This window comes from Haemorhous mexicanus, chromosome 6 (assembly GCF_027477595.1).
Source record: "Haemorhous mexicanus isolate bHaeMex1 chromosome 6, bHaeMex1.pri, whole genome shotgun sequence".
NCBI lineage: Eukaryota > Metazoa > Chordata > Aves > Passeriformes > Fringillidae > Haemorhous > Haemorhous mexicanus.
In genome coordinates this window covers 20,450,207-20,470,409 of record NC_082346.1, presented here as the reverse complement: position 1 = coordinate 20,470,409, position 20,203 = coordinate 20,450,207, and the positions used below count along the sequence as shown (strand labels likewise).

Here is a 20,203-nt window from a genome sequence, read left to right as displayed (position 1 = left end):
TTAGAGGATGGATCTTCATTGCTTTCCTGGGAAATTTCCCCATGACTGTTACTCCCTGGTGGGAGGAAAGCTCATGTGTTTACAAACAATTTGCTGGGTGAAGGCTGGGTGTTAATGTCATTGAAATGGGTCCCAGTGTCCCTACTGACTTTGGGCAGCAGGTTTGTGTCAGAGCCCAGGCAGTTCTGCTCCTGAAACAGACAAGGGTCTGCACAGCCTGAGTTTCTGAACTTTAGGGTGAAATGGCAGGTTCAAGGTGGGATATGTGGGAGGGGTACTGGAAGGCTGAACCTTCCTGGTGCCTCAGCCAATGGGGAAAGGGAGAGGGCAACACGCACCGGGAGTTCAGGATAAAGGTGGTGTCCCCTCGGAAACCTGGAGAGGAAATGTCACAGGTGTCTGCCCTGGTGGACTTTCCACTTTATTTAAATAAAGTTGAAGAACTCCTCTGCTTCCTTTTTGGACACAAACCTCTGGCGTTTGTGGATTTTCCTCACACTGGGAAGCAAGAAATTATTTCCCAAGAAGTATCATTCATCCTCTCCAGGCAATTCCCCTTTTGCTATCCACCAATTCCTCCTTTGCATTTTGGGAATTTTCCCCTCTCGGAAATGCCACTGTTACTTAAACAATGTCACTTCTGCTTTTCAGGAATTTCCCAGGTATTTGAGGGAATTTCCTCCTTGCCTTCATGGAATTTCCCTCCTTTTATTTCTGGGCTATCCCCCCCTATAGCCTGGTAGGAAATTCCCCCATTGCTTTCTAGAAATTCCCTGAATATTTCCCCCTTTGTTTTCAAGGACTTGCCCCTAGTTCTCACATGGAAATTCCTACATTGTCTTACAGAAATTGTCTTGTCCCCTTTGTTATCCAGGATATTCAGCTTGCTAGGATGGTTTCCTTTTGTGCTCCAGGAATTCTCCTCTTGGTTGCCAGGATTTTTCCTTTTATTTTGCAGGAATTTTCCACCAGGGTTTTAGGAAATTTCATCCTTCTGTTCCAGGAAATCCCACAAGCCAGAACTGGCTCAAGAACCTGAACCCAGGACAGGGACATTCAGCAGATCCAGCAAAATGTATTTAAGGGCAGTGAACACCATGAAACCCGAAGAGGAGCCAGGAGAGCCAGGTCAGGGTGGGAGCAAGGGACAAGGCTGACATGGACAAGGTAGGGCTGGAAAGGGCCCGGGGTGGGTGGAAGGACCCTCTGCCAGAGGAACAAGTGGGAAGAACAAAGAGTGGTGCTGGCTGCTGGCTCCTGCCCCAGGGACAAGCAGCACCTGCAGGGAGGGGAGCAGAGGCGTGTTTATTTACTTTCATTCCTCAATGCTGCAATCAATGCAGAGTGGTTTCACTTAATGGGTGATTAATTCAATTGATGGGAATTCTCCCTTTTTTTTTTTGTTTTGTTTTGTTTTGCTTTGTTGCAAGCAGAACTCTGCCTGCCTGGAGAGCGGGGTACCTGTCCTGCACAGCCACAGCTGTTATCCCCTGCCACCTCCCTAGGTCCTGCTGGCTCAGGGACATGTCCAGGAAGCTTAAAAATCAGCCTCATTTAGGTCACCAGCTCCTGCACAGTGGAAGAAGAGCTGGAGATTCCAGGAGAAAGAGTCAGTTTTACAAAGAAATTTTTAAAAACATCCAGAAGGACAAGGAGAGCTTTCCCTGAGTCTCAGCCCTTCACTGCACCAAATCTTTCCTCCAAAGTTAACCCCACCATACAAACCTGCACCCCAGGCACATTCCTGCAGCCACAAGTTACCCATTTTCCAGGGACAACCCTTGCAGGAAGAAGGGCAAGCTGAAACCCCACAAGTTTTATCAGCAGGGTCTCTTTTGGGGACCCTCCCTGTAAATCAAAAAGCAGCAAGGAATGGGGCACCTTAAAGAAAAAAATAAAATAAACCTTTCTCTTTTAATCCACCCACGGGAAATCCAGAGCAAGAGCAGCATCACAGCACTACACACAGCACAGACATCTATCATTGCCTTTGCACAGATTCCTTCCCAGATACATGGAGAAGTCATTAAGAAAAAAGAAAAGGAAAATTATTCACATATGCGAAGTGACAAGTAACAAATCAGCCACAGAACAACTTTTTCAAATAGAAAAAGGATGCATCAAGGAAGAAGGCCCTCAACATACAGGTTTCACAAAAACCTAACCAAAGAACGATGAAACAGAGGTGGTTTTCTTTTAAACATTAAAAACAAGGATATTTTTAAAATTAATTTAAATACACATTCAAAACACAAACACCAAGCAGGCGCCTGGAGAATAAAGCAAAAAGAAGGAATAAAAAGTGAATTCAACCAGTTTAATTTCAACACCAAAGTTGGGTGGATTGCACCAAATGGAATAAATAACGGAGAAGATCACACTGGGTTGGGTAGATCTCACACTTAAGATCATTTAAACTAGAATTAATTACACAGCCCAAGAGAGTACTGAGTGAGGAATTCCTCTGACAAGTGATATTAGCTGGGGCAGTGTCCCTTTGACAGAGCAGGCTATAACTGTGGATTTGCCCCCTGCCACCCACCACTGATCCCCACCCAGGGAGCAAACAGGATGTTCTTGTGATGCACAGGACTCACCCCCCAGTGATGGACACACAAACAGCTCCCTGCTCAGAGAATGTGAACCCTCTGCTTCTTCCACACCCACTGGCTCCAGTCACACCCAAGGCAAACATCAGAGCACAACCAGACCTGTGTTCTCTCTCACCTGGCAGGGTGAGCCCACAGGTGCAGCATTTCTAATGCTGCTCCACGAGGTTGGGCAGTGCCAGAACTGGAGCCAGTGCCTCCTTCCACACACCTGGGGTCAGGCTGGGAAAAAATCAGATCAGCTGATCTACACCTGCAGCCACAGATTTATCACTCTAGGGGTGAGCAGGCTGAAGGAATGTAAGTGGCTTCTTTTTGTTTGGTTTTTCCTCCCCACAACCCTGAATAAAAAAAAACCCAAACAAAACCCAAACAAAAAAACCCCCTAAAAACAGAAACAAACAACCAAAAAAAACCCCAAAATAGAATTAAAGAAAATCGCCACAAAACAAAAAAAACACACCCCACCCCCCCACGCAAAAAAACCCAAACTAATAAAACAAAAACAAACTAAAAAACCCCACCCAGAAACAAAAATAACTTGATCCCAAGTTCCTCTCCCTTCCGTGCCTGTAGCCAAGCAGGGAAGCACCTTTGGACATTCATGTGATCCCACAGACATGTTCCCTACAGAGCAGACACCTTATTTCTGCACCTCACCCGGATGTGCCTGTGACACCTAGTTAGGAGGGACATCCCTTTGCTTTAAAATGAAAATAATTACAAGATCAATAGGAACAGTCAGAATTCATTTAAGTCCAACTAGTTTTTAAAAAGGGAGAAGGGAGGACTGAAGGTTTCCAGGCCAAGGAACTTGCCAGAGCCAGCATCCCCCCCACCCCTGCCTCCAGCAGCAATGAGATAAGCCCCCTTTGTGCAGCATTCACTCTTGACCCGAGGTCAGCAGAGCCAAGGAGGTGCTGAGGGGACACAGCTGCCCCTCCAGCTCCTCCTCAGATGGCTAGCAGCTCCAGCTAGAAAGGGAAACTGAGGTGGATGAGGATTGAAGTTCTTTCTTTCCCATCTCTCCTCCCCCAGACTGAGAGGAGACTTCTGGGTCTGCAACCCCAGTCTGTGCTTACCAGTGTCCTTAAGAATGACAATTTAAAACCAAAAAGTGGGAAATTAAAAAGAGAGAGAGAGAGAAAGAGGGGAATAATTAAGTATTGTCCGTGGAGGGAGCGGGAGGGGCAGGTTCCAGACGGCGGCAGAGAAGGGACTCTCTCCCTCCCCAGTCTGCCCATCTGGGCACCAGGTCCCTTCGCGGCCCTGCCGAAGCCTTTGTGCTGTTGCTGTGACATCGATCGACACGGATGGCGAACACGGGGATGGATCCGGCGCTGCAGAGGGCGGGAGGGCACACGCAGCCCCTGCAGGGCTAGGCCTGGCGCTTGGGGAGCAGGTCCAGCAGGAATTCCGCGATGCCCACGAAGTAGACGACTTGTGCAATGCCGAAGAGAGGAGCAATGACCAGGGCTCGGCAGTAGGCCCCTTTGAAGAAGGCCGTGGGCCCTTCCCTCTGCCAGATCTTCCTGGGGAAAAATGGCACAGACAGGTAAGTGGCCATCCCACCCCTCCACCGTGCCAGGAGAGCCCCTGGCTGTGCCCTGCCTCCCTCCAGAGACTAAACCCGGGCAAGCGCTGCTGCCTGGCGCAGCCCCCACGGCAGATCACCCATCACTGCCCAAGTGCTCTGCAAGTGGCCATGCAGACACTTGCCCCACCCCTGCATCTGGCTAGATGCAGGAGTGGCTGCCTGTGTCCAGAAGTACAACTAAGACAACCCCATGCTTGCAATCAAGAGGTCCCCCAACTCACAAGATCCACCCTCAACATGGGACAGAGCCAGATGGCAACAGATTCTGGCTACCACTGAAACAGAAAAGCATAAAAGTCCCTTTGTGTTTTGAAGCAGCCAGACCATAGTTTAGCAAAAGATCAGAGGATAATGTAGCTGGGGACAGCCCACTCTGGCAGTACTCCTGCAGACACTGTGCAGAGCAGTCCCAGGAGGGATATGAGACTCAAAACTGTAGGATTTTCCAACAGTGGGGCCTTGGGAGAGACTACAACATTGCCTCCCTTTGCAGAAATAAAATCTCAGTGTTATGACTACTGGGGTTTGAACAGAAGTATTTAAATATAAATGCTGTCTTTTTCTTGCTTAATATGGGAAGAAGTTCTCTTTTATAAATATAAATGTTATATTCTTTTTGCTTAATATGGGAAGTTCTCTTTTATATAGATATATGAGCAGATGTATATATACACATCTGCTCATATATCTATATGTATGTCCAGATAGACAGATAGACTGATAAAAGCACAGAGATAGAGGGAACGTGAAGCACAGCTGCTGGTTGGGTCTAGAAGCTGCACTGCCTGCCTGGCAGCAGGCAGCAGTAGCTGCCAAACACCTGATGTGGTGCCTCTGTCATGAGGAGTCTTACTTGGTACAGTCCAGGATCCCCGAGTAGGTGTCCTCATTGACTCCTCTCTGCAAAGACTGCAGCCGCGTTTTGATCACTGGGAGGGAGAGAGAGGGGAGACACGGCTGAGCACGGGCATAGCAGGCAGGAGCCACCTTGAGAGTAATGTCTTTGAAATGGCCAAAACAAAATTACCTAGAATACAGACCATTTTCATACATTTATCAGGGAAAACAAACCCATTCCTTTATAAACGGATAAAAGAAACACAAAGCCACCCAAAACCCAACCCCTCCCTCCCTCCCTGTGATTAAGGTTTCAAAAGCTGACTTAAGCTTTAAACCTTCCAAATTCAGCTATCTCTCTGCAAAGTGGGAACTTATTTTCAACTGCTCATCTCCTTCAGGAAGAGGCATCTAAACCACACAATTCTGCTCCTACATTTCTTCACACTTTGGAGCATGTGCAGTGTTGGGGAGGGAGCAGTTACTTTCTGGTGTTTTTTACAGGAGAGAAACCAAGGCAGATGCTGTGGAGCAGGAGAAAAGGCCACAGATCTGAGGCTTCCCCTGTTTGTCGCAGACAATTTTTAAGTCCACTTGGTCTGCATATTATTGCTCCACATGGAAATGTTCTTTCTTGCCAAGAATACCTGCAATGAATGACACTCTCTTCCTGACATACCTAGTAAGTACTGCAAACCTCTGTGTAAGCTGTGGCCAAAGTTGTAACTCAGTTGAACTCACACCATCAGAGCTGGAGGCAGCAGAGCTGTCCCTTTCTTGTGTGCTCATGCTGCAAAAAGGCTGGCACAGTCACCCTCCTCCTCACCTGGCCCAGCCTGGGCCTCTGAGTCCTGTCACTTGGCACCAGGCCACGAGCACAGGTTGCTCAGGACTCACCATCACAAGGATTGACAGCCACTGCAGCCGTACTGCCAGCCACACATCCAGAGAGGAAGGACACGTAGAACGGAGCCTTGACATTGGGGTCTTTCTGGCCCAGCTTGTTCAGATTTGCAAACAGTGGGAAGTAAACAATGGAGAATGGGACATCCCTGCAGTGGGGCAGGAAAAAAAGAAAAAGAACAAGGATGAGTGAAGTCAGCACGGGACACCAACAAACTGAGCAAAGAAGGGCTGCAAGCATCACACTGGCAACACAGCCATGAGTGCAATGCAGATATCCTGGCTCTGTGACTGCAGTGCAGACCGGAGCTGAAATTCAGTGGGTCAAGTGACTCCACGTGGGGGGCATGCAGCCCTGAAGGATCAGTGGGCTCCCCCTTTTCTTCGACACTCAAACCAAAGACATCGGCACATTCAGAGGTCAATTGTTTTGACCACTTTTGTTAATTACGGGAGGTTCCTTTCTGCTCTCCATCGCCCTGGGTGCTGCTTTAGCTCTACCTTTGTTAAAGCTAGAGGAGAGTGACACTGTGAAAGCCCAGGAAAAGAGTGTCAGAGCAGTCCTTGCATCCCACATGCTCTGCGGCCAGCTCCCATTCCACACCCTGGGGTCTCAGGCTGATGGTTTTACTTTGCCAGCTCACAAAGACTTATGTACAGCGTGAAAATACAGACCGTGAAGCAGACAAAAACCTTTCACAGAAAGCAGCAGAATTAAATCTTCCAGGAACAAAAAGATACCCTCCCTCACTTCTCTGACCTTTCCCTTCTTTAGTGTACAAAACCTGTGCACGGAAAACGGACTACACCAAGCCCACACCCGCTGAAGCCAACACCTCCTTTGCAGGCTCATCCCTGGGGTGGGTGGTGCCCCAGGCCCAAGACGGGGGGCACCACAGTGCCCTGTGCTCCAGCCCACACCATCCTACCTTAGCAGCGTGGCTCCCAGGCCCTTGTAGAGTCCGGCGATGCCTTTGCTCCGCAGCAGCTCCCTGGTTATCTGGGTCGCTGTGGGGCGCCTTTCCACAGCCGGCTCGGCCGCCGCCGCCGCGGGGGAGGAGGAGAGCTGGGCCTGCGCCGCCATGAGCTTCTTCTGTGCCTCTGGGGGGCAGAGCGCCAGCACCGGTCTGCCCGTGCCGCACAGCGGCCTCCTGCCGCCCGGTGCCGCGGCACACGGAGCCACAGGGGCAACACAACACGCGGATAAATGCAGGGCAGGTGCCCTGCAAGCTTTCCCCCCAGTCTACCCATCTCCCTCAGCCCGTCCCGGTCTGTGACAGTGCTGTCACATCACAAGGCTGCGCTCTCCCAGCGGCTGCTTTGCCCCGGCCTGTCACACACCTCCCTGCAGTGCAGAGAGCAGGAGCTGCTGAGCAGGCAGGGGACAGCTTCCAGCTGTGACCCTCAGCTGCCAGTATAACAAACAAGATGTTTATAAACGAGACAGCTTCCCAAGTTCAGTTCTTTGCCTCCCTCCCCTGAAAGCAATCATTAACCTGGGGAGTTTCTCAGTCACATTTATAAACACATCCTGGTTCCTCCCACTTTTCCAACTGATGCACTAAGGCCCTTTGGCCAGAAGATGGAGAGCACTTCACTCTCTAAGTAATCCCAGCACACCACAGCTCTCCTGCCACACAGAGAACAGGCTGTTCACAGCATCGGAAACCTCTCCTGAACCCTCAAACCACGGCTTAAATCCTTCCAACATTTTAAAATAATACGCACAAAGAGGATAAGGTCTGCAGTAAAACCAGTGAAGAGAGAAAAGAAAAAGTAAATCAGTGATTATTCAGGAATGCCACATCAAACGAGAGCTTAAAGGACAAATTGGCCCGTTTTCCAGGAAGGGCCATAAACATGGTATCTAACAGTGTCATGCAGGGCTCCTGGGAAGTGAGGCCATAGCCCAGACTGACCTCTGGAAGAGACTAAGGAAGGAGCAAACAGCTCTTTCCCCCGGAGTCTCCATGCAAGACTCTGGTCTCTGCTCTCACCAGAAACACTCCACAGTGGTTCAGCCAAAAGGCTCACACTCCCTCCTGCCTCTGCCTGCCAGCTCACGCCCACAGTCCCAAGAGCCTGATCCCAAATCTCGTTCAAATCCAGTGCACTGGGAGAATTTTATTTACTGCTCCAACCAAGACAACTGCTGTTTTTGTCAGAGGGGAAAAAAGAGTACAAGGGGAGACAAGTCATCTGAAAATAACACATCCCTTTGGGAAGCTGTTAGGGAGGTGCTACAGGGAAGCAGGGAAGAGAGAAAAAACAGATATCAGAAAACATGGAGATGGAGGAAGTAGCACAGGAAAGGCACTGGAGGATTCTAATCCCTTCTTGGGTGCACAGGATCTACTGGCTTTGAATCACCCACAAGCTGATCCCCCAGTCATCTCTCCTGCCTCTCCATCCACCAACAGCATTTGCTGTTTCACTTGCCAAGCCTATTGCTTTGAGCAAAAAACCCAGCACCTTTTGTAACTGCAAGGGCCTCTGCAAAGCCAGCTGAGCAAAGTGTGGGGGGAAGGAAGCTGGGAAGAGGAGGAGAAACTTCTGCTGCATCTGTGGTATCTCTGATGTGGGAGAGCAGGGGGAGAGAAAAGGGTTTTCTCCACTCATCCTCTCAGCTCTGCCTTGAAAGCCCAGTCCCAGCTCCTTTCCCTCTCCCTGCTGAGGGCACAGGGAAGAAAAGTCCACGTACCAATGCGTCCTGCGTCCTGCAGCTGGATTTTGAGCATCTCCATGGGAGTGGTGACAATCACCTGGCAGGTACCTGCACCACAGCCTGCCAGCATCTCCCTCAGCAGTGTCAGCTTTTTCCTGCCCAAAGAAAAGAGAGAGAGAATCCATCAGAGGAGGTGGTCTGGAACAACACTTGGGCAGCTGGGTACAAGGCTCGGGGCACCTCTCTGACCCTGGGTGTTACAGGAAAGGCAGCCAAGGGGACAGCAGAACCTTCTAGGCCTCACGGTTCAGCACAACCCTGGCTTGGCATCTCTGCCAGCACCAGCTGACCTGGAGAACAGACTCATTTTGTCCCCAGAAACAGAACATTCAGAAAAGCCACAAGCCCCATAAGAACAGCCCCAGACAGAAGCAAACAGCCCCCTCCACCCAAAACCAGAGCACTGCAGCTTCTTCCAGCCTGATGGTGCCCCCGGTCAGGGCACAGCTTTCAGAAAGGGCATCACTTCAGAGGGCAGCAGAGGACCTGAGCATTAAGGGGGATAAGCAGCTTTCCTCCTGCCAGCCTAGTCCTGTAAAAATTGTCAACACAGACCACAGGACAAGGAACAAGGAGGGAAAATATTCAACTTGCCGCTTTGGAGTTCTCTGAGAAAAGCAAAGTAAATAAACAGTGAATATGAATCAGGGAGGTAGTTCCTCTGTGGTTAGGAGCCGTTTCATGTTACCAGGTTTTCCAAACCTGAACAAATAGCCTTTGCACAAAACTGGTTCTCCCTGGGAGACAAGGGATGGGATGGACCTCCAGCAATGAAGATTTGTGTATTCTCTTAACTACAGAGCAGGGACTATCAGCAACATGTTCTCACACAGCAAAATGCAGCATTTCATTGTTCCCTCCATTCCAAAGCTATGAAAGAGCCCACCAAAGGATAAAAAGAGGAATTCAGGATGCAAAAGCTCTCAAAATTTTCAGAAAGTGATGTGTTTTTGCCTTGTAAAAAAACCTCAAGTCTTGGCACCAGAAAACATGGACTTGATTAAAAAGTACACCTGACCTGCACTTTTCTAAAAGGGTTTAAAAAAGAAGTGTGTATAAATCACACAGCCCGTGAGAAACAGCCTCCTCTTTTTCTTATTTAAATGCAAGTGCCACTTTTACCTCCCCTGGCCCTGCTGTGCAACAATACCTCATCTTAACCTGCTCAAGGCACATCCCCACACTGTGGCAGAAGCAGTCCCACAGTGATATTCCCCATTCCCTTGCACAGCCCAGGCACACTCCCCTGCCAGGGGTTTCAAAAGCACACACACTGCACAGCTGTGGGGTAGTGGGCCAGCAAAGCAGATTCATTGCCAACCCTACAGGGAAGGGAGGGCAGATGCACAGTAATCCTGCTGGCCCACCACGTAAGCTGGGCTGATTTCTCCACCTCTCATCTTCTCCAGGGAGGATATGAGAGCAGGGGATTAAAGGCACAGAGCCACAACAGAGATTACCAGTGACTAAATATAGAGCTCTCCTATAAGGCTGAAAGAAGGAATATTTCAGTCTCCCCTTTCCAAATTTCCCCACAGATGAGGAGCTGCAAAGAACAATCCCTCTCACAGAGTTACCCACATGGGAGCTGAAGTGTGCACAGCAGGCTTTCCTGGAGGTGTGGGGGAACTAGGGTGTGCAAATCCAGAGGTTCCCACTGCCACTGCCACTTGGAGGTGGCCAACTTGTGCCTTTTGGGTGGCCTGAAGCATAGCACCAGTCTCTGAGTGGCTCGATACAGTCAGCAGCAAGGCTGCACAGTCCCCAGCCTGGCTGTGGGAGGAAGCAAACCACCCAAAGGAGCTGGCTGCCAGAATCTCTCTTTGGCACAGCAGAGCATCTCTCACTTTAGCAAGAGCCCTAGCCCTGGAGCATCCCTAGAGTACATATCTTCTGGCTTTCATCCAGGGTGACTGCTTTGATAACCAGTTCAAAAGATCAGGAAGATGTGGCCTACATATTCATCTTGGACCATTATCCCAGCCAGCTAAAGTCAGCCATGACTTGACTGAACTCCATGGAGCTATGCCAGTATGGCCCAAGGAAGGATTTACACATGTGGGTGTGTTTAGAGATGTCAAACGGGTACATGAAAAGCATCTAGAACAAGGGCTTTCAGCTTTTGGTTTGCACATCCTGGGAACTGGGGAGAGTCCAAGAAAAAAAATAGCTTAAGATAAGCAAATCTTTTAACAGGAGGTTTAAAAGCTGCCATACAGGGGTCAAACTGCCTTTGCAAAACCTCACCAGTCTGCACATAAAAGGAAAGTTTGAAAACTGTTCATCTCTAGACAACAAAGGAGTTTAAATATTTAAGGCACCACCGGCCTTATCCTCAGTGGTTAAAAAACCAGCAGATCTCAACTAACTTCAAAAGCCGCAACACCAGCAAAGATCTAGTCCTACAAATGCAGAAACCATCTTTTATCACAGCAAGAGAGTGTTAAATATAACATATACAGAATAGGCTCAAATTCTGCACTGGCAGAAATCAGTTGTTCTACATTTTTTACTGACATACTATTACTTTGTGACAAGTCAAAAATGTCAAATAGGAAGGGGAGGAGATGCATGCTTGATTTAAATTAGAGTTTCAAACTAGAGCTGAAAAATAAAGTCAAAAAAAAGGGACTAGAGGTTTATGGAAGGCTTTTGGGGAGCAATCAGCTCAAAGTTAGGATCTCTGACAGCATTGATATATTGACATCACATGGGAGCAGTGTAGGATTTTTTCAAGTTTCTCAGAATCTTGACCATGTGGGAATTCACAGTAAATTCCCTCATTCCCTGCCCTGGTCTGGGCAGGGACCAGAACCAGCCACTCTGGAATCAGGATGGAAATCTCTGAGAGGAAATCTCTGAGTTAAAGAAACATCCATCCAAAGCAATCCATTTCTATTTCTATCCAACAAGGCTACTGTCCCCATCTTGGACATCACCTTCCTCACTCATAAAATAACCTCTGCCTCTGTCTGTCAGCCCAAGAGGTTACAGAAAGCTCCCCAGGAGTTTCAAAGCAGACAGATCCAGTTCCTTTCAAACAATTTAAATAGTGGATCTTTGATATGGATTAGAAGACCAGTACACAGGAGTTGTCCTTCAAAGGAAGAGCACCCTCTCTGCCACAGTCACAGGGGGATGTGCACACAAACTGCCAGTCACTCCCTTTAATCCAACCCCTAATTTTCCAAGGGGGAACAAGCTACTGCAACTACACTTCAAAAAAGCTGGAGCTATGATACTGGAAATGTAAAAGCAATACAGTTCCCACTACAAGCTCCCTCACACTTGTAGTGCCAGCTCAAAAATGCCTCAGACAAGGCTAATAAAGTACTGATGTGGAACAGATACATCTCAAAGTAACACTGCCAGATTAAATGTTAATCTGGAAGTCATTATTCCAGGAATGTGCAGGAGTTCTGTGTTGCATGTTTGGACTAAGTCAAGATCAGGCTGACTCTGTACCTGCATCAGGTTTGCCTTGGCAGGAAAGTTCAAGTGTTTTGTTCCAATGTGAACATTTGTTGTAGTGAACAATGGACAGGGTAACACGACTGAGCATGTTGAACACAGACACAACCCACGTTTCATCCCAAGACATGTGCCTGGAATGATGACAAGGACAATGCTCCTCCCATGGGTGCATTCTGTGATTAAACAGTACATCTCTATCTCCCTCCAGATTAACAGTTGAAAGTGCATTTACTTTTTGGCTGACCTTTGATGTCAACAGCTTCAACCCACTGCAACTGCCTGGCATCTGTGTGCTGAATAAAAGAGCTCTCCCCAGACAGCTGTTCCTGAATTGGCACAGTGACATTATCAGCCCCTGCCTCCTTCTCAAGGGGAAGGGAGAGATTTCCCCACTTCCAAGTCTCAGTGAGTTGGATGAGGGCTACCTACATTAAAGAAGTGTCTGAGCATCCAGTGGATAACTGCAGGAGAGGCTGCCTGGGCACACAAGTGCCAAAGAAAGACCAAGCACAGTTTTGTGCAGGGTGATACAACAGCTCAGCACCAGGACTAGCAGCAGCACTCCTTCTTCCTAAATTGAGAGCCTCACTTTACAGCCTGACTAAGAGTGTTCTGCAGCTCAAGGATCATCCAAGCCATGCAACTGGTACTTAAACTCATGCCACAGAAGAGATGGTCCAAGTATTTTAGGAGAGCCTGAAAGAAGAGCAGATAAAGAGCCCTGGGGAGATATATCAACTGGGAAGGCAATGGACAACAAGCTCCAGTCTCCACAACTGCATAAGACTGAAGGAAAAATACCTTGCTTGTCCCAGGATTACCAGTTGGCTATTTCACTTCCCTGTGCAAAGATACAAGACAAGAGGAAGCAGAATAGAAGAAAATTTGCTAGCATCAGCAGAGGCAGAATTAAGTCAGTCATGCTGGTCTTCCTAAGAATCCGAGCTGCTAAGACAGCAGATTGCCAGCCTTTGCTTCAGAACAGCAAACAAAATAAAGGTCAAGATTAAGAAGGACAGGATAAGTAAGGGAATAACACCTTGGAGAAGAGCAGCAGGAAACTCATCCAGGGACACTGGAAAGTTTTTATGGGCAACAAATTGCTTATGTAAGAAGGCATGAGACACTTTTTACTGCAGCCAAGGCACAAAATTTAACCAAGAACCTGAAAAATGAACAAAACCTGGCAAACACATGCCCAACAAAACAGCTGTCTGGCACTCCACACTTTGGAGATAAACACAAAACCTTGTAGGACACTTTAAAGGGACTGGTTTTATGAAGTGTTTAACACTCAGATTCAAAGAGGATATAAGAAGCAGGGAATATTTAAATCAATCAAAGAGGCCTCACACACTGAGCACCCAATAATCAATGATGTACTTTAAATGCTGGTGTACTATCAATCTAAATTGCCTTCTAAGCTTCATAGCCAAGTGCTTCATAGTCAAGCACTTCACTTAGCCCTGGTGACTCCTCCCATCCTCTGCTCTGGACAATGAAGCCACTCCTATTTTAAAGCAGCCACGAAACTGAGTCTCTCAACACATGCAGCTTCAAAAACCCAGAGTTCAAAAAAATCCCATCTGTTTCCAGCAGCCTGAAGACCTGGGGTTTCCCTCTCTCCACATTCTGTCTTCCCTGGCCTAGTGAAAACTCTTCCCCACAGAATGACACAGGAACAAAGACCTGTCTGGAGACTCTTCTGTGGGGCACCTTCTTCTCTTGGGAATTGCAGAGGCTCTTAGGTCAAAATCATCACAGGAAATCACTTGACTTTACTGCCTTTGTCAGTCATGGTCACGGGGTGCCCTTCAGGCTTTTCAGTATCCTGGTCTCCCTCCTCTCCTCCACAGCATAGCATGTTTTCAGCACTCACACAACTCACTCAGGCCTTCTTCATTCCTGAATGACCAGGACAGCTTGAAAGGACTAATTCAGTTTTGTTTCTTGAGAAAACAAAAAAGCTGTAGCTGTAGGCTGTCATGATGGCCTTGACATCAAAATAGAAACTGGCAAAGGAGCAGAAATGACGTCCTCCAGCCTGTAAGCACACATGGTCCCTGCACCAAAAGGAGGGGAAAAGCATGGTGCAGGCAGGAGTGCCTCCCTGAGTTAGCCTCCAGGTGGAGAGAGCTGCAGAAACACACACCTGCACACTCAGAGAGAGAGCTGCACCAACAAGGGCATGAGATCCCTTGTGAGGACCTGCTGCCCCAATGCTCTACCCCCAGCAGTGTCCAAGAGTAGAGTCAGGGAAAAGGGAGTCTAGCACAAACCTGCAGTGATAACATCCCTAAAATACTCTTCCAGCAATGCGCAGCCAGGCACTTCCTACACCACAGGTGCTGTTTTCAGTCTGGCCTTTCAAAAATAGGCTTTATGCCACTTTTTTATCCTAGCAGTTTAAAAGCAATTTCAACACTAAGTTTTTCAAAGGATAAAAATAAATGCATTAATGCACACTGAAAGTTGTTGTTTAACTTGAGGCTACTTTGAGTCATGCTGGATTTGCCACACTCTCTCTGGTCAACACGTGCTTCCTCCTCTTGCACATTGAGGTCTATTTTAATACCATGTATTTTAATCAGCAAATACTGGTAGAACATGCATATTTTATAAGAAAAGAATTACCAACTCATGCAACATATTTCAAGCAAGACAAGTGCTAGATGCTTAGCACAAAGGCATTCAATGTAAACAGGTCTAGAAGACTTCTGCACCTTTAAGTCAGAGCATCCTTTGGGATACTGACCTAAGGGCACAGCCCTTATGAAAATACACAGACAGACTGGCTTGTGCAAAAAGGACTTTGATGAAGCTGAAGATCTTCCTCATCCAGCCTTACATTGATCCTAACCCCCTCACTGTGCTTTGCCAAACGTAACACCTTGACTCATGCAATTACGTATTAAGAAATGAAACCACATTCATGTGCCAGGCAGCTCCAGGCTTCACCTTTCTAACCCCAAGCTCTTCTGTTGTTCATAACTAGGCTTTGGCTAGAATTGTGAAATAGGTGGCCCAGCCTTGTGATGTGCTAGCGGGTGTGCACCCTGTTGGGTCCTGGGTAGAGAGGCCTTTAAATTCGTGCACCCTGTTGGGTCCTGGGTAGAGAGGCCTTTAAATTCCAGCACTGCTAATCCTGTTCCATCTAACTAAGGCAACTGGGGAGGATGGGACAGAAGCATCCCAAGGGAGAAAACTGCCAAATCCCACATTCATAGCCTGTACCAGCCACAGCAAACCTGCAAGGCATTTTTCTTCCCATCATATTTTGCGGTGACATTTCTAGGTAGAAACACCTTAAATCATCTATCACAGTAGTATCAAGGCTCTGCCTCTCTGTCCAGCTCACGCTGGCTACCTTCAAGAGCACAGCTGACCAGATTTCACTCATCCAAGCCCCCCACGGTGGTTAAATGAGATGAGTGACTCTGACTCCACATGCTGCTTAGGTGCTCTTGTCACCTAACTGTGGCCCAATGTCTCTTTTCTCTAAAGGAACTAAAATGCTCTGTGTTGAGACACAAAGACCTCCCACTACCTGGGTGGTATCATACTCTTGCTCCATGTCACTGTAGTGCCAGACCCATCAGTATGTAAGATTGAGGAGAACAGAATGTCTTGCTCTTGAAAAAATTCTCTAGCTCCTTTACTCTGAATTAAGTGCAGCATATCATCTATGTCATGTGTGCGTCACCCAAAAGTCAAACTGGAAGAGGTCTGACTGAAAACCTCAGCTGCTCATGGAAACAGCTGCACCCCCCTTACCCAAAGACTTGTTCAAAGCTGCATTCAGCACTGAGGCAGACACACACACTGGTCCTCTGAGGAAGCCTTTACCTCTCGTGGTGCAGGACATCGACTGACAGGCATGTCCCCTTTTAATGGCTGAAACACCACAGCAGTGATTGCTCTCCCAGAATGTCAAATATGTGGCAATGCTAGTCTGATTTCTGCCATGGAACCGTTCCCTTAGTGGCAGTACAAGGTGTGGCAGCTTGGCACCTTTTAGGGCCTGTACAAGCTACTAAGCCCCCACTTTGTAGGTGGTGGCAAAGAGCTGTGCTGCTGTTTACTGCAGTACACCAAGGTGTGCTGGGCTGTCTGCTGCAGGGATGAGACACACCACTTGGTAGAGGACATCATTACCTCCCACTGTCTGAGCAGAGCACAGAAGAGACACTATTCAAAGACTTGAGTCAGAAAATCACGAAGAGCTGTGAGCCGATGAGTCACACGGACATATGTTATCTGCTACTTTAAAGGACTCCAGAACAAAAGAAAAAAAAGAAAAAAAAGAAAAAAAAAAAAAGGTACAGGTAAAAAATGGATTCTCAATCTGTGTCAGTCCACAATCTCCACTGAAGTTGTTGAGACACTGATCTGCAGCAGCCAAGACTGACGTGATATGTTTTGGGAAGTTGGTAAGCCCAGTAATTGTGCTGGAGCTTTGCATTTTCACTGAGGCCCCACCCCATAACTGTTGATGGGAATTGCTGGGATGATATCCCAAGCAGGCTGTCATTTTAGCTACTGTCACTGAGGACTGGAGACAATGCCCTTGTCTGCCTCTGGGGAAAGGCCTCTCTCTGATGGGAGACACAACTATTTCCCATGCAATTTGGAAAACATCTTGGTGAAAGCAGCATAAAATATTCAGGATCCAGCTCCTCTCAACTGCTCCAGCTTATGCCTTTTACTCACATTTAATTCACATGAACCCAACTCCACTTGCAAGCTGAACCGGTAATTTTATTCCTTCAGCATTTATTTGAAGGTCAGCTGCTGCAAGTGCCCTTAGTCAATTCAGATTTACCACCTCTCTAAAACTATTTTCAAGGTACAAAAGGAGAAGAGGGGTGCTAAGTTTGGGGTCTACAGAACTTGACTTGATACCTTTTTGAGCAAGAAGGAGCATAAGAGGACCCAATAGGATGCTGAGGACAAGAGTCCTCCCAGCAGCTGTTTGAGCAACAATCAGTGACATTGGGTTCCTCTCAAATACTTAGACTACACATTCTGGATCTACTAACCTTGGCTTAAATCTGGGACTATTTTTAGAAGCTTGAATAAAGAGCAGTCATCCAGTGGAGTGCTTCATGCTTCCCATTTTAGACACTGCATCCTTAGCCTGCACGTAATCACCAGCTGAGCTGTTCAAGGTCAACTCATATTTCAGTCATTGCATATCCCATTCCACCTTTTCCTGATGTCTCACCAGACGTGCTGCAACACTCGGTGTCTTTTAAGCTGACTGCAGAAGGTCAATTCCCTACTCACCCGTCTTTGGAGAGGTGATGCCGGAAGAAGTCATTGGCTGCCAGTTTGATAGCCTTTTCTGGTGTCACTAGAGTCAGGTTCACTGCAGCCCCTGGGCAAGGAAAAGAGAAAAAAGCCATTGGATAATGAGAATAATGGAACTGTTAACTAAACCTTTCGGGAATGTGTTGTAACTTCTGCACAAAACCACAGGAAGAAGCAGGAGAGCTCCCAGTGCACCAAAGGGATTTAGAAATACAAAACACCACTGAAAATTAACAAGTGTTTCTGCTTCCCAGCACCTTGAGTTTGTGAAAACATCCCCAGATGTGTTTCTACTCCATTTGCCATATGTATTTTGTAATTTCTTCAGCTTCACTACTACCTCCCACCATGTATACATGCATCCTTGTCTCTCATCCAAGGATGCACTCCTATGAATTCAGAAGGATGTAGATCAAACATTCAGAAAAGGAGTAAAAGATGGTTGAACAACCAGTCCCAACTCTCTTGCAAATATTTTATGATACTGAGAAGCAAAAGACCCCCTGCCCCACCTTCTCAATGGATCCCTTCCCTGCTTCCTCCCTAAAAACCACTGAGCAGCCTGAATTCTAAGCAGCTCAGAAAAGGCAGAGCCATTGAAAGACCTGGAGGCTGGCTGAAGTCACCTGGCTCATCTGCACAGAACCAGCTCTAGACCAGCCCTTAGAGCAAAGTGGCTTCCCCTGTGTGTCACCACTGGGTGTCACCCCCAGAACAGCCACTGATGAAGTGGCTTTTTGCCCACCACAAGCTGCAGCACACAGAAATTCCCCTCTGAGCTCCATGGCAAGGCTTGCTGGGGAACCTGGGGTGTAAACAGGCCTCGGCTCCCTGCATCCCCCGCCCGCTGGAGTGCCCTTTTGTCAGGAGCAACAAACAGCAAATCCCTGTATTGTGCCTGTCACAATGAAAGGCCTGCATGGCCTGGCTGGCTGCTGTGGGCCCAACACCGGTATTAGTGCGACATCAGTGCAACACAGTAGCTGGGAGCAGCTTTCAAGCTGCCCTCGGGGAAATGAGGTTAAGGAAGGGCCAGTCACGTCCCAGCAGAGTGAGGATGGCACCATTAGATTAACACTCCAGAACATTCTCCTCCATTCACTGAAATGTACTGAGCTCCAAGCCCTCCAAAGGAACTGCAATTGAGATCAGTTAATGGCCTTGAACACCTTTGTAAGAACAAACACAAATACTTTATGCTTGTCTCTGATATTCTTCCTACAATTATGTCCCCTCTGCCATGGCTATTGGACACAAAGAGAAGGCACACAGAAATGCCCTTCATGCTCCACATCCACCTTTTAATGCCAATCATATCAGGATCGACAAAGCAAATCCACACAGCCTCATTTTAAGTGGAAGTGGCTACCCATGAAGTGTTTCCTCAAACGCCAAGTTGACAACAACTTCAACGACACTCCCAATGGCTATGAAGTGTAACACCTGTACACTGACACAGCATGACTAACCCTTTCCTTGGAAAAACAAGAAGAGAAAGGAAAAATGCATAAACCTGCTACTCTTAACAGCAGTGCAAAGCAAACAAACTCCAAACTATCAAGCAAGAAGGGCACACAAGAAGTACGCTTCCACGCTCTGACTTCCTTCAGGAACCAAGAGGCTTTCACAGAAGTTTCTCTTCAATTGCAAAAAAAAGCAGAGGGTAAAACATGCAACATAGAGGAAAAAAGTTAATGAACCTGAGTTTTCTCCTACATCTTTGATATTTTCAGTAAAGCTGCTTAGCAGAGAATGGATAATCCCTGTCCTGAATAATCCATAACAGCTTCAATTTACTGGAGGAGGAGATATTAGATACTCCAGCTGCGAGCTGTATGCTTTCCACAGCATCTTCTTCTTTTTGTAAAATCTCCTCAATTCTGCCCACACCAATGGGAACTTCCCTAACTAAAGCCAACCTTGGCCTACAGGCAATGCTACATGTACCACAAGGAAAGACAGACAAACAGAATGGAAAAATAAACAGGAATCATTAAAAAACAAAGCTTTTTGAAAGTAAGGAAGGAAGCACTACAAAGAACAAAATCAACCAGGACAAAACTAGCTGTTTGCCAACTAAACTTGTAGGCGCTCTCTCCTCACCAAGCCTTGGTTTTTTATTAAAACAGATTTCTCACAGAAGTCCTTATACACCACCAGCAACCTACATAACAGGGAGATTGAGTCATCCCCAGTGCAGCACTGGGAGATATTATTAGCAGAGGCCATGAGAGGCTGCCACACTACTGCAGCTGAAGTGCAGCTACCCTCCAAACATCACCCACAGCAAAGGAACTTCCTCAGCCTGATCTGGGCCCTTGGCTCCTGCCAGCTTGGCTAAACACTTGGTCTGCAAACAGCACTGGGATTGCTCAGAACATGTGCTGGGATCTTTAGGTGGCTTCTAGCTGGATTGCATTAGGAAGCTGAGAGAGCATCTCTCCAAGATCCCCTATCACTGATGCCCATGGGGATCAGGAGCCCATAGGCACTATGGATTCATTCACTTGGCATCATGTTTTAAGGCTGCACAGCATCAATTCCTTGAGCACAGACAGGGCTAGACAGCACCATCCAGCATCAAAGCACTGCTGCTATACAGACATTATAGGAAAAAACATGAGGGAACTCCTCTTCTTCCTGTCCCAAACAAACCCAAGAATACCTGTAAATTCTGGGGAAGAACTTGAGAGAAATATTGGGATTGCCTTACACATCACACAGTTTGCTATGGGCTACTTATAAAAA

At 47.5% G+C, this 20,203-nt stretch overlaps 1 protein-coding gene across 3 annotated transcripts in view; it reads right to left on the bottom strand.

Annotated features, from left to right (window-relative positions):
- Positions 1-1,895: 1,895 nt before the first annotated feature.
- SLC25A22 (solute carrier family 25 member 22) overlaps positions 1,896-20,203 on the bottom strand; it is a 51,201-nt gene continuing 32,893 nt past the window's right edge. For all 3 annotated transcript variants that reach the window (XM_059849153.1, XM_059849154.1, XM_059849155.1), the window contains exons 5-10: positions 17,432-17,522; positions 8,648-8,766; positions 6,876-7,047; positions 5,941-6,095; positions 5,060-5,135; positions 1,896-4,141 (exon numbers count right to left, since the gene is read on the bottom strand). In XM_059849153.1, coding sequence (XP_059705136.1) covers positions 3,988-4,141; positions 5,060-5,135; positions 5,941-6,095; positions 6,876-7,047; positions 8,648-8,766; positions 17,432-17,522 — 767 coding nt within the window. In that variant the 3' untranslated portion in view covers positions 1,896-3,987. The remainder of the gene's footprint in view (positions 4,142-5,059; positions 5,136-5,940; positions 6,096-6,875; positions 7,048-8,647; positions 8,767-17,431; positions 17,523-20,203) is intronic.